Here is a 25,082-nt window from a genome sequence, read left to right on the forward strand (position 1 = left end):
CTTCTCTGACGCGACTGCATTAGAGTTAATGGCAGCCGCCTGCTTCCCATTATTAATTGTCTTTGTGTTTGGATAAAGTATGTAATCTTCTTCCCGACCACACCATTAAAATAGGTTGCCTTTTCAATTAAGAACTGTCGTGAGCCCAGCAGTCACTTTTGCTAATGAAGACGCATTATATTTTCCCTTAAAAAAAAAAAAATTGAAAGGAAGAAAATTTCAATTTTTTATTAGACTCGATTATGGATAAATACACGAACGTTTCCCTAAAATTTGTGCCAACCTCTAGGGCATTAAACCGCAGGCTTTTAAATAAATTGAAATTTCTGCAGATAAGAGAAAAACGTGGCTAGCAAACATCTCCAAGCCCGCTTCGTTCAGATTTGTAAAAGCAAATACTATGAGTTCGTTTTTTTTCTTCCTTCCTTTCTTTCTTTCTTTCTTTCTTTCTTTCTTTCTTTCTTTCTTTCTTTCTTTTTTTCAGGTGCACTTAAAACAGATAAAACAATTAAAGCAAGCACAGCGGCTATCTGAAAATACCTCTGTAAACTTTGGGGCAGCAGTGCCCTCCTAGTTTATAGATGAGTTCTCAGACTGAAGCTGTGAATACTGAAAATGTGCTCTGCACGTTTAGTCTGCAGCCTTTACATGGATACCTCAGCTCCATCGCTCACCAGCAAAGCGCATTGACTATGCCTTACAATTAGTTTTTGCTTTTTCCCTTCCTTCCTCGCCCCCCCCCCCTTCCCTTAAAGGCAAATTGAAAGCTAATAGCCATGATGGAACTGCTTAAAATTCTATGCTTTTGCAATAAGCAAATCTCCAGTGTGGTAAGGCATCAAAAGTGGCAAAGTTCTAAACCTGAAGTTTTAACATGTATTGGACATCTGCCCCCATGGATGTGAGGGTACAAAGTTTGGATCCTTGAAAAATGAAACATGTGTGTCAGTCACTAATCTCCAAGTTGGGGAATATGCAATGAAAAGGACCTATCAAATGCTATGTGTTCTTAGTTGATTAAAAAAAAAAAAAGGTTATTTTTTGCTTATGGAATACTGTTTCAAATAAATAAGTCTCTCCCTCATTCAATATGAGAACTCTGATAGGAGCCACATTGAGACTAGCATTTGAAGAAAAGAAGAAAAAAAAAAAAAGCCAAATTCTTCTAAGTAGAAGAAAGAAGTTCCTACCAGCGGCGGGGCTTTCCTTTGTAAGGCAACATCAGTGGTCTCTTGCACACATGATTTTTTCCAGGTTTGGGGTGTTATGTCTTTTAAATATTGAACTCTCTTTTTAATCAACTAGCTCCTTAAAATGATCTGCAAAGAGTGGGAAATTAGATTTTCGATTAAAACCTTATCCCATCTCGAAGGATTACTTCATATTGATTCTTAAATATGGCTACAATTGATGGGCTCTAATTAAAAATCCAAAGAAAAAGTCTGCCATGCCCATATAAAAGGAGCTTTTCATATAGGGAAATAAAGCTTGTAAAAGGTTACAAATAAAAGATTAGAGTTTTATCCAAACTAGTTTAGAGCTTCACTGTGGTTTTCTTTTCTTCTTTTTTTTTTTTTTTCTCCCTTTCTTACAAAACCATTCCTGGGTCTTTTTTCCCCCAGTTTTAAATGAAGTTTGCAAACAGGCGCGATATTGGAGTGTAATGGCTGTTCTGATTCAGCTCTATAGCTCAAGGCTGCTGCCTGCAGTAGAATTGATTTCAAGGAAACTTTAAGACTACCAGATGAAAATTATGTAAACTGACTGCCACCAACCATCCTTTATCCATCTACCCACATCACACACACACACTCACATACACACACACACACACACACACACACACACACACATCTCCCACACTCACACAAGCCTTTACTCTCCCTCACCTCAACCCTGCCCTGCACACACACACACACACACACACACACACACACCCTATCCTTGGTCCTCATACTCCCTGGGTCAGGCGCACAGCTCCTAGCTCACACTCAGCTCATAAATGTCTCACAGTCCACATCTCCCACTTGTCACACAATCTTAATCCGTTACATTCCGGAACAACATGGTACTCTTTTCCTTTTTTTTTTTTTTTTTTTTTTCTTTTTTTTTTCATTTGGAGTTTGGCTCCTGTTTTTTAATCGACAGCACACACACAATTTATCTTTGAAGTTATTTCTTTTTCCTTTACCCTCTTTTCTGAAGCAACCAAAGTACAGGGACTGAATGACCCAAGCTTAATGCATAAGTGAGAGTCTGCTGCCTCATATCCCCCACCCTGCCCACATTGCCAATCTTAAATCTTGTTAACAAACATAATCAGAATTGAGCTTGGCAAGTTTTAAAATAAAGACATATCTAAAAATCTAGTGGAGAATTACTTCTTTTTCATAGGTGATGTTTCTTAGGCAAAAAACATGGTATGTGCCCCTCCTCCAACTGTCCACTGAATTGCTGAAAAGATTTGAAATTAATCTTCATATTTCGGAAGTTGAGTTCAGGGAGTCTAGCTACCCTACCCCCCTCCGACTGTGCTCTTGTGGGATATGGGTTTTCTTCTTTTTTTAATTTTAATTTTAAGACTCCAGAGATGGCTCTTCTCCCCTCCCCCCACCCACTCCTATAGTTAATAAACTTGGGGGAAAGTTTGGAATATTTTAAACTAGCTTGGCATTTGTGAATGAAGAAAACTAAACCCCGTTAGTGATATACATGAATCCAGATTTCAAAACATGAATATCAGCCATAATCTGGTAACTGCATACAAGCCTTGACAAATAATTTGATTCCCCATACTCTGCCTCTCTCCCTTTAGCTTCTGAATCCTTACATCGCATCTGCCTAGCAAGGTAATTGTACACATAGCAATTAAAACCCACCCACTTGTTAATGAGAATTATTGAAAAACACAAAGCATGCTACCATTAAGTCAGATTCATAGGAAACGTTTTTTTGTTTTTTAAATGGGAGAAAAGTTAGACTCTGGATAAAGGAAATACAATGAATAGTAAATATATTGGAGGCTCAAGAACTTACTGAAAATCAAGAGATGTTTCCATCCAAGGAGTCTTTTTCTCCCATCAAGCTTCCAAGGTTTTCTGTGAAACAGCCCACCCCCCGCCCCCCTTCCTCCAAAGCCAGTGGCTTTTGTCCTGACCTAGAATAGAGTTTGTGGAAACGGTACCTGAGCCGGGCTGTCTGCAATTTCCAAACTGACAAGAAGAGACTGGAAGATAAAAAGCATGTTCTTACAGGTGAAGAGCAATTTTGCAACTTTTCCAGGCGACACAGGAGAAAGCTTGCCTGCTACCAACTGCTGGAGAGTCTGGGCAGAATTCCTCTATAAAGAAAAAAGAAAAGTCTTTTTTCCTTTCCCTCCCTTGTCTACATCTCTGGCTCTGGCTCCCTTTCTCCTCTGTCTCTCTCTCTTTCAGATCCAATCTTTTGAGAGCTGCAGCACATTGCTAAGCTAAAGGGAAATTCTCTTTGATAAAGCGGTGTTTCCAGCTTCGGGGTTTTAAAACCTAAATCTATATTCAAATCTGGCTGAAGGTGTGTTCTGGGATTTATGAAAGCCTCTTAAAGGGGTAAATTTACCAAACCGTGACAAAATCATCACAATCTTACTTTAGACATCTGAAGTGGATGAGAATTTTAAAGAGACCCTTGTTTATTTAACACTGTCCATTTCCAACTGGTGGTTTATTGGCCCTGTATTTTCTGCGAAGTTATTAGACAAGAGGGCAAGGGAAAAGCGCTGTGTGCTGCCAGCCGCTGAAGGCGAGAGCCCTCCCACGCTGCACCCAGTCCAAATCCTCCGCTGTGACAGCACTCCGGAATTTTTCAGGGAGGTTCGGCTGCTTTGGGTCGTCTCCGACGACAGCCCAAACCTTTCCTTGGAACTTGAGGTGTTCCCAGTCTCTGGACCCTACTGCAGACGGATCTCTCTCTCCGATTTTTTTTTTCACTTACTTGGAGAGACTCACAAGCCCTCCTCTCTTTCTTTACTGCACCCCACCTCCACTGTCCCCGAGGCCTGGCTCCGCCACATCCACAAGGTTCTTTTTTTTTTTTTTTCTTTTTCGCCCTTTGATGTTTTCAACATCTTTTTGATCAAACTGGGAAGAACTCTTTTCTCAGGGTGGGAAATAAACTCTTCTCCAAGACATTCGCGTGAACTTGCCCTTCTGTCCTCCAAAGCACGGTGGCTGGGACCGAGAGCCAGGACCTGCCTTCCCACAGCCCGCGCCACGCGGGACAACCGCCTGGGACAGTCCCCCTCCTAAATGAAAGGCCTTAGGGACAGTCGCCAGGTGTTTCAGCACAGTGGGGGCAGGGTATCAGGGAAAGGTCCGCACTTCCCTCCCCCCCAACCCCCACCCCCACCCCCAGCCTAGGCCCCCACAAAGTCGTGGGTCCAGGGTACGCGACAGCCAGGAGTTTTCCTTCGCACTGGAGCTGCTACGGAGGAGCCAGGAAGAGCTGACCCGGGCCCGGGGGCGCTCGGGGTTCGTGGAGCCGCCGGGACCCAAAGCTCTTAGGACACACCTGCTAGTCGGCTGCGGCCGCGGAGTGACCAGCCCTAGGCCGAGCCAGAGTCGAGTCTAGCCGGGCTGCCGAGAGCTTGCAGCCTCGTGCGCACTCCCGTAATTCGCTAATTGCTGTAAATCCCAAGGACGGCCACATTTGATTACACATACAGTATAAGAACCGACAACAAAGCGGTGAATTAATTACCGACTTCATTAACATAGGTCCCCAAATTAAAGGCAACGAGCTGTTTCTTTGGGCCCGCTAGCAGTGGTGTCGGCGGTGATTGAGGTAGTAAAGGGGGTGGTGGGTGTTTTGGTTGTTGTTGGTTTTTCCCCCCACTTCGGCGTTGGGAGTTGCGAGGGAAAAGCTGTCCGCTCCCGCCACTCCCACGCTTACCCTCCATTCACACACACACACACGGCAGTTGCATTTGCCCCCCCATCCCCTAACACTCCGTCCAATCTCTTTCTGCTCTTCCAGAAAACTCAGATCCTAGTGAAAGCTGCCGGGTCCTCGATCTGGACCTGACAAGTTGAGCTGGTTTCCTGGTCCCGATGCATCCCAGCTCCCGGGTTTCAGCCTCAGGCTTGGGCGGCTCCATCCTGGTTAGCTCCAGGCCCTGCAGCACCAGGAATTCGTTCTTATGCAGAAACTGTTTCCACGGGGGACTTTTTGCCACCCTACACTCACGCCCGAGAGATATGAGACAGCCCCTCCTTGGCCCACAACCAGCCCGGGGGTAGATTTGGGAGTCTGCGGATTTTGTTGTTATTTTGTTTTGTTTTGTTTTTTCTATCTTGCCCTGGGCTTCTCAAATTGACAAATCTTGCGCGGAAACCCAGAGCCCTGAGACCAGGAGTTATTTGTTAAGCGGTTGAAGAACAGCGAGGACGCTGAGGTTTTCAAATAATTAGTTCACAGCCTTGTGGATGTATCTCTGTCTTTACTGCACGTCCACACCTCAGTCCCAGCTCCCTTCCTTCCCGGTCTTTTCCCTCAGCGCCGTCTGGCCCTGTTTAAGGGGACATAGTTGTGTTTTTAAGCGTGAACCTGGGTTTGAGTTCTGCCTCTGCCTCTGCCCCACATTCTTTGCTAGTGTTGAAATAAAAAACCAGTTATCACCCTTCCCACCCTTCTCCAGCTTTGATTTAAATATTTTCATTTTCCTGTCTCACGTTGTTTTGATGTCCTTCCCCTAAAATTAAAAAAAAAAAAAAAAAAAAGAGGGGCTAAGAAAGGGGTGTAAAGGAAGAAGAAAAGACCGAAGGGGGAGGCCTTCCTGTCCATCATTTTAATTATACAATTAGTTCACATGCTCCGGCCCATAATGTATATTTTAAGCGCAGCCCAATGTTTTTAAGAACATTCTGGTAGTGTCGGAGGTCTGGATTTGTTGCCTGCTCTTCCCCCCGTGCAGCAGCGGCCTGTTTTCCTCCCCCTGTTGTGTGTTTTTATTATTTTCCCTCTGGCTTAGATGTGTCAATCATTCTCTCCCTGCCATTGGTTGGAGAGTTTGCGTCAAAAAGTTGCCAGAGAGGCGCTTTCTCAGCAAATCTCCCTGAGAGCGGAACCTTCCTCAGCTCCAACTCAGCCTCCACTGTTATTAAAAATAAAAATCGCTAGAGCAGCTCGGTCGCCACATCTACTTTGTATGTATCGTAGACGGACACACGCTTGTTTACAACTCTGGCCACTGCATTTTCTGTTCTCTAAAAAAGATTTTTGTTTTTTGCTTATGTTTGACTTTTTATGGAAGGGTGAAGACTACACGGTTTTTAACTGAATCCTCTTGATTTCTTTTAGGATAACTGGCTATTGGACATTTTGAAGGATAATTTGATTTTTTTTCCCCTTCCTTTTCTAACTTCCAATGCGGCTGTAAGGTAAGTGTCCGTCTGTCTTGTCTATGGCGATATCTTTGTGTTCCCCAGTCTGCAGTGACCCCCGCGTCTCCAATAGACGTCCTCATGCAACTCTGTGGACGTGGACGTTCCTCTGGGGCTGATGTATTTTTTTTTTCTAGTGAAAATTTTGAGGCGAAGTAATGACCATTAGGAAAATTTGACGAGGGCGGGAGTGGGAGGGAGCGAGAGCGCGTGCTCTTGGGGGTCGCCGCTGCGGCGGAACGTCGTGGAAATCCTACGAGTCTAATCTGGGGGGTTGGGGAGGGGTTTTGTTCTTATGCCCACGCGATTCATGGCTTCTCCTCGCGAGCTTTGTATTTTGGCCCCTAGGTTTAGCTGGAGTCCTCAGGCTTGATTCCCAAGGACGATTTTAGAGTCTGGCAAAATGATGCTTGTGCACGTACCTAGGTTGGTAAATTCAAACAATGATAATAAGGTGGGCGCTTCCGAAGGCCGGTGCGCCGGAAGCCTGGCTCCTCGGTCGGTCGGCCCGGACCGCGCGGGCTGCCTCTCGAGCCCCCAGTCTGCAACCGGAGCCGAAATCCGAGCGGATAACCGAGGAGGCGGGAGCGCGGGCGTCTGGATACTCGCGCGCTGCCTGGTCTCTCTTTTTTCGTCCTCTGTCCCCTAGCCTGGAGCAGTTCTACCCTCCGCCTCTTCTCTAAGCTTCTAGGGCTCTTCAGTTCTTTACATCAGGTCTTCCCGATCCCTTGGGGTGCAGCTTCCCCAGCCCCGGCACTGCTCACGGTGGTCGTGGTCCCCGGGACAGATCACCAGGCCGAGGCCGCTAGTTAGACAGGGTTTTAAATGCGCCTTTCCCCGGGGTGGTTCAGGGCACGCGCGCGCCACAGCCTCCGCGCGCACCTGGGGCGGTCAAAAGTGGGGGGTGAGCGCCTGGCTGCTCCCGGTCTGCGAGCCCGGAATCCCTCCTCTGGGACTCGGACTCCTCCGTCGTTCTGGGTCTGGAGTAGCATCGTGGGCCGCTGCGCGCTCCTGAACTGCCTTCTCAGGCTCGGGGACAATGCTGTGTCGTGGGTCAAGGCCGGCCTCTACTCTGGGCCTGCCTAAGATGACCCATCAGAAGGTCCCCGCTGCTAACGCCCGGCCTGGGCGACGACGGGTCGCGCGGGAAACTCCGAAGAAGTGGCGATGTTGATACGTTCAAGTGACTATTGAAAAACCAGTGTCCGATTTCACGGCCACGTTTTTCTGGAAACCCTAGAGCCCCGATCCAAATTCGTCCTTTACAGAGCTTCTCCGGTGTGCGGAGAGAGAAAGGCCCAGGCGCATGGACCTGCGGTGGTACACCACTTGGGGAGGGGACCGGGAGAGGAGTTGCTCTTCCCTTGAAACTGTGTCCTCCATCCCTGAGCTTTGGGGGGCCAGCTCACCTCGGGACTTTTTTTCCGGTTACCGAAAGTTACTAGCACAAGAGTGGAGTTAAGCAAACTCCTCCCCTCAAGTAAGGTAGACATCCAGGCCTCTCCTTGCCGACCTAGCATCGGGGCTTCTCCGAACTATAATTAATAGTCAAGACCAACCCTTTTGGCACATTTCTTTCTCACTCCCTCGCGGGTGGTGGAGTTGATGATTCCCCGAGGCCAGAAACTTTCACTCGAGTTAGCGGGGCAGAGGCCGGCGCCGGCCGTTTTCCAAGTGCCCGAGTACCTCTTTTCTTTCTTTCTTCCCTCTGGCTCTCGGTCCTCTTCCCTGCCGCAGGCCAGTCGCCAGTCCACGTAGTTTTGTTTCCTCGCTATCATGCAGAAAATTAATCAGCCAGGACGAGAAGCAGAGCTGAGCACGACGGCCTGTAATTAAGGGACGTGTGCCCCTCGGATTATCTCGTTAGTTTATCAAGAAAACATTTATTATAATTAATTCTCGGACGAGGTAATTATTATTGAGCGAGGACACAGCAACTGGTAGATGGGCTTCTTGGAAGGAAAAAAAAAAAAAAAACAAGGAGGGGGGTTTGGAGGGGGGAAGCGACAGATTGCACGAATTGACCGTTAGATATAAGGCAGCGCAGGCCGGCGCAGGCAGTGGAGAGGGACCTTGGGCGTCAGGGCTGCTGATCTGCGGGGCTGCAGGGCAGGGACGCCGGACCTAGTCGCTTGCACCTGGAAGTGAGGGCGCTCGGGACTCGCCACGCTACCGCCGTTTCCTCCTAGGTATGAGCTCTCAGAAGCCACCTCGCCTCGCGGTCACATAAAGCCTTAAGTCTTCGAAAGGGCGTCCCCAGCCCCACACCCCCTTTGCACTGGAGAGGAAGATTGGTGGAAGGAATCCTTACCCGGCTGTAAAAGTTAGCTGGAAGGCCCCTCAGCTGTCTTCTCCCGGCCGTATTTATTATCCGGGCTGGCAGTGGAGAGGTCCCCGTGGTTTGGGTTTTGGATTTTTTTTTCTCTCTCTCTTTTTTTCCCAGGAGGAAAAGAGAAAATAGGTTACCCTGCGATTTTGAGCCATTTTGCCTCTCCAAGAAGGATCTCGCCCCATATTTTCTATTACTGCTCTTTATGGTGGAACATGCTGCGTTTATCAAATGATCTGTTTAGGCATTTCTAATTGGGTGAAAGCGAGACTAGTAAATACATTTCCCCATCTTAACATCAGATATGATTTTAGGTTCCTGTATAACACTTCAGAACTTTTCAAGGGGGTAAGAATATATTTTCAAAGAACTCCACTTTAGAGAGGCTGTCTAAATAAGCAGTGACTGTGTTTTTTAAACAGTGTTACTTTCACAGCCCCAAATAGCTGAATCTTGGGAGGAGGACTACAGGACATAAAGTGTTCTTTGTGAGAGCAATTAGTTTTACTAGTTAATAATCCAGTTCTTTAAAAGGGACATTTTTAAAAAATCACATCTTAGGGTGGGAAAACATGACCTGTGCTCTAAATTTAAATCAGGAAGAAGTCACCGTTGTTGAGTTCTATTTGAGAAACTTTTGCCTTGGTCTTTTAAGCAAGGTAGATATGAAAATCTACAATCCTTAATTTCACTAATAAAATTTCATTGTGAAGTTGAAAGAAAATTCACAGTCTTGTATCCGCCATTTTGAGGAAGTTTCTAAGAGTGTCAAAGTTTCCAGGCAGAGATCTTGGCAAGACAGATGCCGAATTTTAGAAAAGTAAAAGCCAACCTTGAATGCTGCCTGCCTATGTTAACACAGCCCTGGAGGCGGGGACCCAGCAAAGGAACATAAATAACTTTTCCTTTTCCTTCCCCCCAGCTCTTTTTTCTTATAGGAAATTTGGAAGGTAGAGAGAAATCCTACCAGTTTCATAGCTTTGAATGTTTATCTACTTCCAACCTAAAATAGTGGAAAAGGCAGTTCCAGTTAGCAGCAATCTGATGAAGCCTCTGAGAACCCTAAATCCCCAAAACTCTGCCTCCCCCAGGATCTGCAGCCTCCTCATCAAAATCAACATGGAAGCAGCTTGCTCTAGAAATGCACCCCTGCCCACTTGCAAAATGTGGGGGCCTGCCTTTTTTCTGATTGGTGGGATTCTAACTTTACTTCAACATTTCTGGCAAGCCGTGTGCTAATCTTAAAGACCTTTTTGTTTTTTTTCCAGTATGTTTAAATTAAATATTTGATGGGTGTCGCTTAAAAGTTAAATACTTGTTTGTTTAGCTGTAGTTCTTTAGACACATATAATCAAGGTCCTACAAAACCCTAATAAATCTGTTACTTACCTCGAAATCTAATTATCCAGACTACTAATTAGGTGAAAATGATTACTGGAAATGACTTCAAATGTGGAATAATAATGGTTGGGCGGTTTTCTCAAGTTTGTTCTTCAGCAAGTTGGTATTTTAAATGTTAAATGCATTTACAGTTTAGGTGCACAGCAGTTGAAAGTGGTAATAAAAAAAAAAAGCTAAAATAATTAAAATCTCTGCCAGGGGAAGGCAACAGTCTGGGAAGAGGTAGATTTCTTGAATTGTTTCTTTGTTTCTCACCAATGGGCTTTGTTATCAGCATTATTTATTTAGCCAAAGAGTTCTTTGTCTCTGCAAATGGCCCCAATCAAGTTTTGTTTGAGACAATTAGCTAGTGCCAGCCAATGAGTCCTATGCAAATGTTGGGATAGGAATGTAATGTGTGCATTTGGAGGCGTGGGGTTTTGTTCTTGGGGAAGGCGGATTGTAATTGCTTTCCTCGGGTCTTTTTTTTTAAAGTTTAGGGTGGGGGTGGGGAAGACAGGTTTATCTGGTCTCGTTCCATCCCCTCTAGTTTTGGAGCTGCTGGGGGTTGGGGGGACGGCGGGGGGCGCATCTGTAACTCCTTTAAAAGCCTGTGTCTAGCGTCGCCCTGGCTCTTTTTAGTTAGTGATGGAGCGTGGAGGAAGCTGCTCCCGCAGAAGCAGTAAACCAGCACCTCTGTTTGTTTGTTTGCTTTGCCCTTAGTTCCATCACTCCAAACCCACCCACCAAGGACCCTGACCCTGTCCACTCCAGGAGACTCGAGACCGTCCGGCTGGGTCCCCCCAATTTGGGCCGACTTTGCGCCTCCAAACAACCTTAGCATGATGTCTTATCTAAAGCAACCGCCTTACGCAGTCAATGGGCTGAGTCTGACCACTTCGGGTATGGACTTGCTGCATCCCTCCGTGGGCTACCCGGGTAAGTGACTCCCGCGGCATTCTCGACGCCATTCCCCACGCTCGCCCCTCAGGAGGTTGGAGGTTTGGAGGGCTCACTGCCCCCTCACTCAAGCTCCAGACGGGGTCCCCACTATGTTTTCCTTGTCACGCAGCAGCCGAGAGCCACTGGGCATTTACTGACCCAGGAGGGAACAACAGGTTGGGAAGAGACGCGTCTGGGGTCCGCAGCAGTCACAGAAAAATCACACCGCTCCATTCTTAAATCGGGTGGCTTGGGGACACTCATTGGGCAGGGTCGTGGAAGGTTGTTGACCTTGTCACTTGAGCATGCTCTAGCTTAGTCTCCACGCCCAATTCCTAGTTAGTACCACCCTGGAAGTAACCGAATTTTCTCCTCTACTGTTCCCTATAGTTCTCCCGGCCTTGCCAGGGGCTTCCGGTACCTGCAGGCCCTGTCCCTTTAATCCTTCGAGGTGTGACTTCCCTCCAGGTGCTAGGCACTTTCTCCTCCCCCCACCCCCAGCCCCACGCAACATTTCCCCCTCACCAAACACTCATAAAAGTCTGAACTATTGTCACATTTTAAAGATGCAAGAACAAAGATCCTTGCGGTGCTAAAATACCGTGGGAACTGGCTCCACGTTCGCGGCGTCATTTCGAGCCTTTGGTCACCGCAGAGCCTCCTAACTCCACTAGCCAGCCTTTTCTGTTGATAGTGTGGTCTAGCGGTTGTTTCTTGTTTGTTTGTTTCCAGAATTGGGCGTGGGGGTGGGAATTGTCTTTATTCGGTTTTGTTAGCAAGCGCTCCAAGTAATGCTCTCTAGTCTGGGGGGTGGGGGGTGGGGGAGACACTGCACTGAGAGGTGGTGTTCTGGAGGGGGTGGAATTCCTTGGTATAGGAACAAGGTGAGAAGTGGGAGGTGGGGAAGTTGTGGACCGAGGAAAAAAGTCCTGTGACTGAGAAACTGCTCCCCCACCCTAAAGGGCCCTGGGCTTCTTGTCCTGCAGCCACCCCCCGGAAACAGCGGCGGGAAAGGACTACATTCACCAGGGCACAACTGGACGTTTTGGAAGCTCTGTTTGCCAAGACCCGGTACCCAGACATCTTCATGCGGGAGGAGGTGGCGCTGAAAATCAACTTGCCCGAGTCCAGGGTCCAGGTAGGGCAGATGTAGACTCGCTGTTTTTCCTAACCCTGCCCTCTCTCAAGTTTGATGTATACCGACTCCTGTCTTGAATCCAAGAAGGGCTTGAAATGCTAACTATTCAGGAGACTGTGAAACATTCTCCATTTGCTCTCTGTCCCTCCTTAACCCCATGAACCAGGGTCTTCCAGCCTGGCTGCAAGGTTAGAGTAGCAATTGGGCTCCACACACAAAGTCCTAGAGCCCTTGGGTCTCAGAGTCCCTGCAGTTGGAGAGCCAGTGGAGGGCAAATTTCAAGGATAGTCACGTGGTCCTTATGTGAGCATCCTCTTGGCGAACTTGGTGTGAGGGAAACAGGGGCATGGAGTCTAGTTCCCAGACAGTCCAAAAAAAAAAAAATTTTTTTTTCTTTTTTTTTTTTAAAGCACATGAAGAAATGGAGCAAATGACTTTCTCAGGGCCATACCTGCTTCGGCGACAGAGTCAGAAATGGTGCTTTCACCAAATAAGTTGGCACAATAAATACGTGTGGGGTTGGCTTATTGAGGACAGAACACAGTTTTCTAGCTCTGTCATTTAACTGACAAAATTTTGTATTCGTAACATCTGTAAAGACAATTCCCTTTCTTGCTCTAGTTTCCTCCACATTTTACCCTGAAAAGGAGGAAATCAACTCCCTTTTGACTGGAGAGCAAGCCCCCCTGTGGAGCTTTTTGGTGTCTGGCACCTCATCTACACACACACACACACACACACACACACACACACACACACACACACACACGACACTCTCCTTTGGGTAGAATGTGGTTTTGGAAGTACCAGACGTCACTGAACTATAAAGCAGAAAACAGGATTTTTCAAAGTGGGTTGGAAAAAAATGTAGCGCTTGTAATTCTTGACTCAAAGCCCTCAATGGAAACAAAGTGGCTCGGGTGTTTAGAGATGCTGAGCTTGGCCTCAGGGACACTACAGTTACAACACCCAAATGAGAACACCTTCAGAGTAATCAAGACCTGTAACCAGTGTCACACACTTTTAACCTTGGCACCAGGGAGACAGAGGCAGGCGGATTTCTTTGAGTTCCAGGCAAGTTCCAAGACAGTCAGCTCTATGAAGAGACCCTGTTTAACCCCCCTCCTCTGCACCCAAGGACTTGCAGCTAAGACAAATGCCAGTAATTTCTACATAAGTCTCTGCATTGCAGAAGATGTACAAAGAGAATTTTTAGAGTGGCAGGCAGAGTTTTAAGTTAACAAACCAGTGAATCAGTGTAGCAAATAGAGTATGCTGTGCATGAATCTGAAGGCACAAACTTGAGTCTTGAAGACTCGTATTGAGGTCTGTCTTTGAGCTCAAAGCAGAAGCCACACAAGTCATTTCATTCACTACAAAGCGTCTTTCAGCAGACACTGGCTCAGATCTCCTCTCCACAGGAGCATGTCTTCTTGGAGATTTCTTTTATGAGTCTAGGAGAGACAAAATGTTAGGTCGTGGAACCAGCCTCCATATAGCTGTTGCTTCCTGGACAGTGCAGCGTACACTGTTTGAACTCAGTCTACCCTTGGTGGTACGCAGCAACAGAATGCTTCCTTCTAAATGACATAGATAGGCTCTGTTTTGAGGTCATTTCCAAATACAATGAAGTCTCTCTCTATGTGTAGAGGAGATAAAACAGGAAAGCAAGGTAGAGAAGTTTTAGCTTATAATGAGAGTGATTATCTTACATTTTCTTGTTATGAATTTGTGTGTAAGATGGACTTTCCCAAGTGGGAAGATGGAGGTGGAAGAGCCCTGTGAGTTGCCTCTAGCCGCAAAGGAAATTGTCTGATCAGTTGGCCATGCAATCTGTGACCGCTCTAGCCCTGATGGAGTTATTACGATCGCGTTAAAGAAGTGTCTTTCCTTTCAAGGTGTGGTTTAAAAACCGAAGAGCTAAGTGCCGCCAACAACAGCAGCAACAACAGAATGGGGGTCAAAATAAAGTGAGACCTGCCAAGAAGAAGACCTCTCCAGCTCGGGAAGTGAGTTCAGAGAGTGGAACAAGTGGCCAGTTCACTCCCCCCTCTAGTACCTCAGTCCCCACCATTGCGAGCAGCAGTGCTCCCGTGTCTATCTGGAGCCCAGCTTCCATCTCCCCTCTGTCAGACCCCTTGTCCACCTCCTCCTCCTGCATGCAGAGGTCCTATCCTATGACCTATACTCAGGCTTCAGGTTATAGTCAAGGATATGCTGGCTCAACTTCCTACTTTGGGGGCATGGACTGTGGATCTTATCTGACCCCTATGCATCACCAGCTTCCTGGACCAGGGGCCACACTCAGTCCCATGGGTACCAATGCAGTTACCAGCCATCTCAATCAGTCCCCAGCTTCTCTTTCCACCCAGGGATATGGAGCTTCAAGCTTGGGTTTTAACTCAACCACTGATTGCTTGGATTATAAGGACCAAACTGCCTCTTGGAAGCTTAACTTCAATGCTGACTGCTTGGATTATAAAGATCAGACATCCTCATGGAAATTCCAGGTTTTGTGAAGACCTGTAGAACCTATTTTTGTGGGTGATTTTTAAGTATGCTGGGCTGGACATTCCAGTTTTAGCCAGGCATTGGTTAAAAGAGTTAGATGGGATGATGCTCAGACTCCTGATCAAAGTTCCAGAGAGGCATAGAAGGAAAATGAAGGGCCTTAGAGGGGCCTATATCAACCAGCAACCTGAAATGGACAAACCAATCTTAAGATTCTGTCATAGTTCTAGATCATTGGTTTTCTGATTTGCAAATGATTGATCAAATATATTCTAGTCACATGCAACCAAACACCACTCAAAATAAAAATCAAACAAAACTAAGTTGTGAGGGAAGGGAGGGAGGGTCATACCCTTCAAAGCAGAGGTGACCCGGTGTTTTAGCCAATCCTTGGTTGAATCTTAGGAATGGACAGTGTTCCAAGCTCATTCACGTTTCATGACCAACTGGTAGTTGGCACTGAAAAACTTTTCAGGGCTGTGTGAATTGTGCGACTGATTGTCCTAGATGCACTACTTTATTTAAAAAAAATAATGTTCATAAGGAGTCAATATGTAGTTTAAGAGACAATCAGTGTGTGTCTTATATAAATGGTACATCTGTGGTTTTTAATCTGTGCTAGACTTCAAAACTGTGATCTCCTGTTATTGTATGCAACCTTGAACTCCACCTATGCAGGGGTTCTTCTGTGATTAAATAGGCTATAATTATAAGCAAAATTCAGAGCAACTGAATACTGATCTAGAAAGATTACCTGTGGCTGGAGGTGAGCTGCCCTGCTGTCTCTGGCAAGGATCGAGGAGAAGCAAAAGGACCCTGATTCATCCGTAATTTTATGTTGGTAAGCCTGGCAGTAAAAAGACATTGATGAATTGCTCTGACCCTGATGAGTTTTAAACTTGAGATCATTTATGCTTGCAGATGTTAACTGGAAGTTATATATGCATAAACCCTTTCTTCCTGGATTTGGCAGATATGTATAATTATATTAAAATGGTTCTAGCACAACACTGGGTCTAGTTTAATTTTATACCATTACTTATGAATGGAAAGCCTATATCCATCTTTACCTTGCCAAAATGTTTATTGTAAGGCGGAGAAGCAATTAGTGATTTTTGCTCCTTATGTCTTTACTTTTTCCTTTTGCTAATGGAAATGAATGAACAAGTTATGAATGACAGTGACGTGGAAACTTTGGCGACTTCCCTCAGGATTGCTCCAAATTGAAGTTACATCCCCCAGTCAGCCGTTAGCACCCTTTCCTCCCCTGCACAAGCTCGAATCTCTTGTTAGGCACTTTGTTAGCATGGTTTTTTAGATAGATCAGTTTTGTGTGTGTGTGTGTGTGTGTGTGTGTGTGTGTGTGTGTGTGCGCGCGCATGCATGCATGTATGCATGTTAGGGGAAAACTGGAGTATTCAGAAAGTGAGAATGGCGAGAATTTCTTGTTTCAGTTCTCTAAGGGCATTTTTTTTTCTTTACTTAAAAAAAAGCTGAGGTAAACACGAGAGGGAGTGTAATCAGAATCTGAAAGCAATTCAGGCAGAAATGATTTCTGAACAAAAGAGTTTCAGAAAACTTTAAAAACCTATAATTTCAGTAGTTGAACATAAGGCATCCTGGTCTGTGGTGTGTGTGTGTGTGTGCTGGGGAAAGGGAAGAGTCCCTTTTTTGGTTGTAGGAGTTACTAGAAAAGGCAAATGGCCACTGATTGGTGCTCCTCGGGTTAAAAAAAAAAACTATTCAATTTCATCTTAAACTTATGTTCTTAAATTTGACCAAATTCAATTACTCTTGATTGTAACACTGTAAATGAAGGTTAGCAGTTGCAACCATTTCGTTTTCTGGCTATTTAATTTCTTATCTCTGCCTGTGCTCTTGAACCCCATCTAATCTTGACCTAATGGGTAAAATTGTTTTATTGCTAAATAAAACTCAATACTTTATAGCCATCACCAACTGCAGAGCTGGATGGCTAGATCCTCCTGGATCAGGAGATAATTCGTCTTCTGTAGTCTTCCCCGAAAGGACAGTGGGCCCCAGGGTCTTTACTTTTCCCCAGGTCTAGTTTTTTTTTTTTAATCCTATACGTCTTTTCGTGCAGTAGTAAAGTAACTCCTAAATAATCAATTTCTCACATTGCCTTTGGTTTTCAGGAAACCTAAGCAAGGACAGGGCAAGTTACTTAAAAACAGGAGTATTTGGCAAGTTTAGGATTACTCAGCAAATGACTTGGTTTCTTCAGGGTCTGAAAAACGAAGTTAAAGGAGGTCTCGCAAACATTTTTTTCGTCACTTTTGCACAACTTCGTTTAACTGAGACCACACAGTTCAATTGCTCTGAATGGACGCCCAAAGTAGAAAGGATTTCCCACGATCAAAGGCGAAGGGGAGGGGGTGGGAAGCTAGCATTGGCTTAAAGACATCTGAGTTCTGATCGCCACTCCTAATCAAAACTGGATTTAATGAAGTTAATAAGTCCCATACTGGTTGATATTTGGTACTGAAACGACTGTGAGTCGCTAAACCGGAAGCGAGCCGGTAATATCTACATTTGGGAAGGCAGAGGTGAGATGTAGGGGATCGTCTGGCTTTACAAAGATCTGTTGCACCAAACCTTTATCATTTCTACAAAGATGCCTGGCTCTTTGGATTTCACCTTGGGAGTGTTCCCTTCATAGATAAGAAGAGAAATTCAAGCAAGCCAATCAAGTTCCGGCTTTCGAAACCTCCAGGTTTAGAAAATGGTCAGTTTTCTCCACTCCTCCTGGTTCCTTCTAATCTCACCTCTTCTGTATCTGTCTGTGTCCCTACCCACCCACCCCTCCACTCAAATATCCGGGAAGAACAGCTGCGGAGGCCGGGCGCCGCTTCGACAAACAGCCTGGTGCCCAGGGCACCTTTTCCTAAATCCTGTTGGTCAACTGTGGCTTGCTAGGAAAATCGTCCCAGCTGTGCGGGGGGAGCTGAGTTGGGCCGGAGGTCACAGGCGGTAGCTCCTGGGCTGCCTTCAGCCCTGCAGATGTAGACGGAGGCTCTGGCCTAGCCAGGTGCCTGCCTCTATTTCTTGTGGGGCTCCCGCAAGGTCCAGGACCTGGCCTGAGACTAGCAGGTCCCTTCAGCCTAGTTCCCAGACCTGGAAGAGCACGAGGCGTCCCAGCCAGGACCTGGGCGTGCATGACCCCGCCCTGCCAAACCCGCAGCCACTGAACCCGAGTGGGGGTAGGTGTCTTTGCGACCTTTCAGGCCTAGCGGAGTTCAGGGATCAAGGCAACTTCAGGGTTTGGAAAGCGAGTTGGGAGGCAAGGGTCCTCCGTGCCAGCCGCCTGAAGCATGCAAGAAGCCGGTGAGCGGCGTCCATCCGGCTAGCGCTGCTAATGCGGGCCTGGAGGAGACCTGGGACGAAGGCTTTCCTGGAATCCGGAGTTTCGCTGCAGGAGACTTGGGAAGGGAACAGCTGTTCCCGGAAGCTTGGGGAGAGGGGGTCACTCAGCTTGAGGGCTCCTGTAGCGTCTCAGACCTGGGCGCCCAGCTGGGCCTGCCCTTGGGGACTTTCAAGGACAGCCAGGTAGTGAATATACTGAGTTGGGAGCCGGGTACTGACTCGGAAGCTTGAGAAACTCGCTCATCCCCTTACTGCCGCCCCCCACCCCAATTTCGTTTCCCTACGAGCGTCGGCTGGTTTTGGTTTGGGATCCGATGCGGCAGCCCAGAGGGTCAGAAGCAAGTTCTGGAATGGGGAAGCATCTCCTTTAGGTGTCCTGGGAGTCGCCAGGTTGCCAAATCGTCCCATTCCAGTACCTGCAGTACAGAGGCCTCACACAAGTGCGGGTCTCCATTTAACCAAAAGCCGCCAACCGGGCCAACACCACAACACAAGTTCGAAGCCCAGAACCTCACGCCTGGTGAGAAACTCGCCTGGTGAGAAACTCGCTATTGTTATTAAGACAACACTGTAACCCAAAATCAGGTACGCCCGATGTTAGGTGGAGTCTCTTGCATGCAGAGGTGTGTTTTAATCATGCAAAAGACGCACACAAAGAACCCAGGCAGGTAACCGATTGATCCCATACAAATAGAAGTAGAAAACAGGATGGGAAGATGCTGGGTTCTATTGGTCCATGACCTGTGCCTGAATTCTTGGCCTTCCTCCTAAACCATCAGTAAGGACAGCAACTCTTTTTCCTTTGTGCCCCTGTCACGACATCTGCATACTCATATCTGCGAGCAGAGCTCTAAGCACCCCTGGTTTTTTTTTTTTTTTTTTCTGATCCTCCCTCACCCTGTCAGCACAGGTTGCTCTGATAAACCTGATTGTCCCAGAAATGCCATTTCCGTCCTTGGGTTGGTGGGGCATTTATAAAAGACCGAAGACGGTCTACTCCTGCGAGATGGGGAGAGCAAAACCCCTAATGGGAGCTACCCCAATATTTTGGGGGGGTTGGCTTTGCAACTGCACAGATTATAGGGTTTGTCTCAGACAGAATTGACATTACGTGTGAAGCTGTAGTACTCCGGTGTTTTGAGACACATAGTGTGGAATTGCATGGAGCTTCTCTTTCCAACTGCTTGCTAAAAGCCATGTGACTTGCATTTTTAAAAACTGTTTTATGCTCAATTCGAGCAGGATGTATACATTATTTGGAAAAGGTGAGTTTTTCTGATGGCAGCGTTTGGAAGGAAACGGAAGTAGGAAACTCGTGTATGGGGAAGTGGCTGGAGAGGAGGAGGCGGGCAATGCATTTGAAAGGCCCTCTGCTATGCAACCGCCCTGCAACCAAATGCTAAAGAGAATCAGCCAGACTTCCCCTCCTGCCAGCACCATGTTTTATGTTTAAAAACCAGCCGGCTGTTGACCGCAAACAAACAATAAGCAGATTCAAATAAAGGAGCCCTCCCAGGTCCAATCCATTTAGTCAAAGAAGACGGTAGGTGCCAGGGCGGCCGCACCGTCATCAGGGAAAGGGAACTTCAAAATTTGTTTTTCTCCTAGAGCGAGAGTCTAGCAACATGGGGTCTAGGAGTTACTTTTATTCCTCAGCCTCCTCCACCCGTTACCTCCATCCAGTTCTTAGTGGAAACAGTGTTTTGAAGAAAACAAATAAACAAGCCGAATGAAAAAGAATCTCTGTAGCAGACGTAATGGTAAGCTGGTAAGGTTTGAATTGGCCCAGGTTGGCTCCAGGAGAAAAAGGGATGTTCCTGAATCAGATGGAAAAAATACCCATGCCAATCTTAACTCACCTATTTGCCAGGACGGGAAAGGGGCTTTCCTATTGAGGATTCCTTAGTCTACTTGATAGCCCTGGGGGCCGTTTCCAGCCTCAGGCTTCCTTAAAAACAAGGTGCCCATTCCCAGCAGGCATTTGGTGGCTGGTTACTTGTGCCACCACCACCTTGGCTAGCTCATGAAGGGACCAACAAATACTCCTTGGGAAATACTGACTGTGAGCCCTTGTTCCTACATCCTCAGGTCAACACTGGAGGCTAGGTACTTAGAGACAGGTATTGGGTCCATTAACACCCTCCTTGAGGCACCTTCCCAATCTCACAACCTTAACCTCCAGAAGCCTCAGAGTACATTACAACCAGATGATCAAAACCCGGAGTTATTAAAATGTTTCCAGAACCACTAGTCACATTTTAGGATCACGAACCATTAATAAAAATCTCCTTAACATTCAAATGGCTGTAAAACGTGTTGATAGCGGATTACTGGGGCCTAATGGGCGTTATGTGATAGATAACATGGTCTCATGGTCTCAATAGTGAGGCTGGGGAATGGGTGTCTGACCACAGTTACTCGATTATCAGCTTACAGCGGCTAAATCTTTTTTTTTTTTTTTTTTTTTTTAACTTGCAATGCTCTTAAGAAAAGGCATTGTTCCCAGCAAAGCCTGGGACTTGTGTTCATCATTTAACCTCTGGACAACCGAGTACTGTTCTGGAAAGAGGAAGAGGAAAAAACCCTGACTGTGGGCATAAGGTCACCTTGAGATGTACGGAGGTGGGTTCTGAGCCACTGTGCCTCCCTTCCCCAGCTTTTTGTTTTAATATGGAACACTTCATGGATTTGCGTGTCATCCTTGCACAGGGGCCACACTAATCTTTTCTGTATAGTTCCAGTTTTAGTCTATGTGCTCCTAAAGCGAGCACCCTTTCCCTGGTCTTAATGGAGCTCTACCTGAAAGGCTGAGGTTTGGGAAGTTCCAGGCCCTTGCGGGGGGGGGGGGGGCAAGGAGGGAATATCACGCAGTGGGTGTCGAGCTGGACACCCGCGCTCTTGGTAAAGACAGCTAGCTCCCTCCCAAGGCTCTCCAGAGGGCGGAGGGGGCGCCTTTGAGCATTGCTGACATCGCCAAAGACCTGATGGAAGAGACTCGCAGGAGTGGGTTCCGGCCCGGGCTTTGGGGGAATATTTGGCAAAAAGCACCGCTTTCCCTTTCTCCCCTCCCACCTTTCACTCAACAAGCAAGCTCTGGGAAAAGCGCAGAAAGCCAGGTTGCCTCTGGCTGCAAAGCCCACACTTGCACCCTCCTGGGGACGTCCCCTGCCCGCGAGGCGCCCCTAAATGACGTTACCAGGGAGGGGAGGTAGAGAAACACTCTAGTGTCTGAGGGGCGGCTCTCTGGCCAGTTGCATGGGACACTCCCAACCCGAGCCTCTGACTGGCACCTCTTTGAGGAAAGGGCCTCGAAACTCCAGCGACCTAAACGCCTCTGTCTGCTGCACGTGGTCCGGCCGCCGGCTCCCCCACAGGGTGGACATTCGTGCTGACCCCCACGGAGCAGAGTCGGGAGATGCCGCCCATCGGGGGAGTCCGGGAGCGCCAGGGACCGGGATGCTCCGAGGGAGGTGGCATGAGGGTGACCCGCAGGATGCTGCTGTCTCCTCATCCTGCCCATGTGGGACCAGGTCCTTCGCACACCATAGCACAACCCCAGGCCAGAGGGCTAAAAAGGCCGGGCTTCCTCCCTCAGCTCCCTGCCGTGAACAGATGCAGGAGCTGAGCTGGGTTTGGTTTCCAGGCCTGTATTGGGCCTGAATCCCGGAACCGAGTGTTTCAAGGAGGGGGAAGACGACAATCAGCGATGTCCCTAGTCCTTGCAGAAGTGCGTCCAGCCCATCACCCAGGGCCTAGGGACGGCTGGCGGTGGCTTCCGGTTCCAGCCTTACCAGCTGGTGGATGGAGTTGCCTGATACCCAGTGCCAGGGCCCATTTAGACGGCTGGTTTAACGAATTGACCTAAAACGAAATTTGAGTTTGTGTTTGAACAACAACTGGTGCACACACAGGCCCATTGCTTCTGCACTGATAATCCAAGCACATTTGGTCACCTCTTTATTCTTTTTGGTTCCAGAGTTCCAATAAGATTTATTGCTTAGCAGTAGGAAAAGTTTAGTACAGGAGGGGGGATATTCGGGCGACAGTGTGATACGTGTGGTGTTTGTGTTTATAAAAACACTTCCGCTGAGGCTATAGCTCAGTTGTAGAACATTTGTTTTACATTCATGAGGTCCTAGGTTCAATTCCCAGTACTGCCATAAAAAATAAGAAAAAAAAAAAAAGGAAAGATGTTTTAAAAGTGAAGTCTAATGAAATTAGGTAATTTTAGAAAGAGAAAGCTACATAATTTTTTTAAGTTAATCTAGTCTATTATTGAAATGCATTGTTCAGCAGCTCTTCTGGTTCATAAAATTGATTTTATTTTGAATTCACATCTAAGCTGACCTCTTGAAGCTTTAGAAGGCTCATCTGTTGGTTAAAGCACTCATCTATTAGCTACTCACCTTTTAATAAAAGCATGGATTTTCTTTAGTCTTAAAATTGTCCGTGGGCTAGGTTCCTCTGGTTTAGAGACAGGAGGGTCACTTGGCACAAACAGGCATTCACATTTTCCATTACATATAATTTGAGTTGATTAAACCACTAACTGATTTCTGATCACTTAAAATGGGCACATAAACCAGGCATGGTGGTGCACGCCTTTAACCCCAGAACTTGGGAGGCAGAGGCTGGTGGATCTCTGAGTTCGAGGCCAGCCTGGTGTATAAAGTGAGTTCCAGGACAGCCAGGCCTACATAAAAGAGAGACCTTGTCTCAAAAATAAAATAAAATGGGCACATAGCCTCATCCATTCACTCCTTCTCTCCCTTCATATATAGTTGAAGTTGTGGAATAGAAATAAAGACTTTTAGTAAAAGATACCCAAGGAAACAGGGGAGTTGCCTCAGTGGATAAAGAAGCTTATTGTCTGATGACCTGATTTCAAGTCCAGGAACACATGCTGGAAGGAGAGATATGTCTCCTGAAAGATGTTCTCTGATGTCCACATGAGTGCCCTGGTGTGCGTGTGTGTATACACACACATACACACACACACACACACACACACACACACGAGAGAGAGAGAGAGAGAGAGAGAGAGAGAGAGAGAGAGAGAGAGAGAATAAAATGAATGTAGAAAGATTTTGTTTTTTGTTTTATTTTGTTTTTCCCCCATTTTCTTCAAGACAGGGTTTCTCTGTGTAGCCTTGGCTATCCTGGAACTTGCTCTGTAGACGAGACTGGCCTGGAACTCACAGAGATCTACTTGCCCCTGCCTCTTGAGTGCTGGGATTAGATTAAAGGCATAGACCACCACCACCCAGCAAAAGACTTTTTTTTTTAAAGGCATCTAATTTGATGCCCTTCTCGGAGATTTTTATCCTGTGTTTCAGGTTCCTTTGGGCTTGTCTACAGAATTCCTAGAACGAACAGATTCCTTCAGGAAATTATGTAGAATATTGGTTTTGTTTATGTATGCGGTCTAGGTTCTTCTGGGGAGAAGATTTGCTACTGTTATCAAATTCACAACAAGATCTGTAACCATCCTTAATGAACAAACAAACATTTGTCTTTATGGTGCATGTATACTGATAATGAACAGGGAAGTTAGAGGTAGAGACGTTTCTCAGCAATGATCAGAGAAGATGGCAACCCTGTAGAAGGCAAAGCCACCTTTAACTCCTTAGAAGCTTCTTTTACTTCTTTTATTTTTTTTATTTTGTGGTTTGTTTTTGTTTGTTTGTTTTGAGACAGGGTTTCACTGTGTAGCCCTGGCTGACCTCGAACTCACTCTGTAGACCATGCTGGCATAGAACTCACATAGATCCATTTGCCTCTGCCTCCTGAGTACTGAGTGCTGGGATTAAAGGTGTGCACCACCAATGCCTGGCTAAAAGCTCGTTTTATGTTAAATATCAGAAGTCCTTCTGTTTCTAAGTCTCACCCAGGTGGGCCTGATTTGAATGGTTTCTCATGAAGTTGTTTATGTATAATAAACTTCAAATTAATAAAAGGCCTTGTGGTTTGAAAGAGCACGGCTCCCAAAGGGAGTGGCACTATTAGGAACTATGACCTTGTTGGAGGAAGTGTGTCACTGTGGGGGTGGGCTTTGAGGTCTCTTTTGTTCAAGCTTCCATTAGTGTGACAGTCAGTTGACTTCCTGTTGCCTACAAGATGTAGGACTCTTAGCTCCAGCACCACATCTGCCTGCACGCCACCATGCTCCCCGCCATACTCCCCAACATGCTCTCCAACATGCTCCCGACATGCTCCCTGCCATGATGACAATGGACTGAACCTTTGAAACGTTAAGCAAGTCCCCTCAATTAAATGTTTTCATTTGCCGGGTGGTGGTGGTGCACACCTTTAATCCCAGCACTCGAGATGCAGAGGCAGATGGATCTCTGTGAGTTCGAGGCCAGCCTGGTCTACAGAGCATGTTCTAGGACAGCCAAGGCTATACAGAGAAACCCTGCCTCAAAAAAAAAAAAAGTTTTCATTTATAAGAATTGCTGTGGTCACGGTGTCTCTTCACAGCAATAAAAACCTAAGACAAGCCTAACCAGGAGTGAATTTTTGTTAATATTTCCAAATGAAATGTACAGTAGAAAATTCAGGGCTGGGGTATAGCACAATAGTAGAGCACTTATAAAGCTCCATGTACAATCTACCATAACAACACACACACACACACACACACACACACACACACACACACACTTGTGCACATGAGTAGAGTATTTTCATTTAGACCATAAAGTCTGTTTAAACCAAACAACCAAACAATTATTTGCCCCTAATCAACAATTTAGATAATGTAAGTTGAATTGGTATGTTATCTCTAGTTTTCCTCTAGGGATCTCTTCTCTCTGTCCTTCCACCCCTCTCCCTCTTCCCTTCCTCAAACTTTCCAACCAGGCCTCAATCCCTCAATCTTTCTGTTGAAACATTTGTTTGTTCAACTTAGTTTTCCTGAGACATCTTAAAACAGTATCTCATTCTATGTATCCTTGCCTGGCTTAGGATTTGTTGCCCT

At 46.5% G+C, this 25,082-nt stretch overlaps 1 protein-coding gene and 1 non-coding gene across 3 annotated transcripts; one reads left to right on the top strand and one right to left on the bottom strand.

Moving 5' to 3' along the window:
- The first annotated feature begins 10,970 nt into the window (after positions 1 to 10,970).
- Otx2 (orthodenticle homeobox 2) lies at positions 10,971 to 14,727 on the top strand. Of its 2 annotated transcripts, none has more exons than XM_059274498.1 (3): positions 10,971 to 11,067; positions 12,033 to 12,208; positions 14,107 to 14,727. In XM_059274498.1, the coding sequence occupies exons 1-3, from the start codon at positions 10,971 to 10,973 to the stop codon at positions 14,725 to 14,727; spliced, it is 894 nt and encodes a 297-aa protein (XP_059130481.1). The 2 variants fall into 2 exon arrangements, with proteins under 2 accessions (XP_059130481.1, XP_059130482.1); XM_059274499.1 differs by having other exon boundaries at positions 12,057 to 12,208.
- Positions 14,728 to 20,767: 6,040 nt separating this feature from the next.
- LOC131920240 (U6 spliceosomal RNA) lies at positions 20,768 to 20,874 on the bottom strand. The gene has a single exon (XR_009381585.1). It is a non-coding gene; the product is annotated as a U6 spliceosomal RNA (small nuclear RNA).
- Positions 20,875 to 25,082: the final 4,208 nt, after the last annotated feature.

Source organism: Peromyscus eremicus, chromosome 9 (assembly GCF_949786415.1).
Source record: "Peromyscus eremicus chromosome 9, PerEre_H2_v1, whole genome shotgun sequence".
NCBI classification, from domain to species: domain Eukaryota; kingdom Metazoa; phylum Chordata; class Mammalia; order Rodentia; family Cricetidae; genus Peromyscus; species Peromyscus eremicus.

Coding starts and splice junctions, on each gene's coding strand:
- Otx2 (XM_059274498.1), top strand. CDS start 10,971: ATGATGTCTTATCTAAAGCAACCGCCTTACGCAGTCAATGGGCTGAGT. Junction 11,068..12,032: donor TCCCTCCGTGGGCTACCCGG/GTAAGTGACTCC, acceptor CCCACCCTAAAG/GGCCCTGGGCTTCTTGTCCT. Junction 12,209..14,106: donor TGCCCGAGTCCAGGGTCCAG/GTAGGGCAGATG, acceptor TTTCCTTTCAAG/GTGTGGTTTAAAAACCGAAG.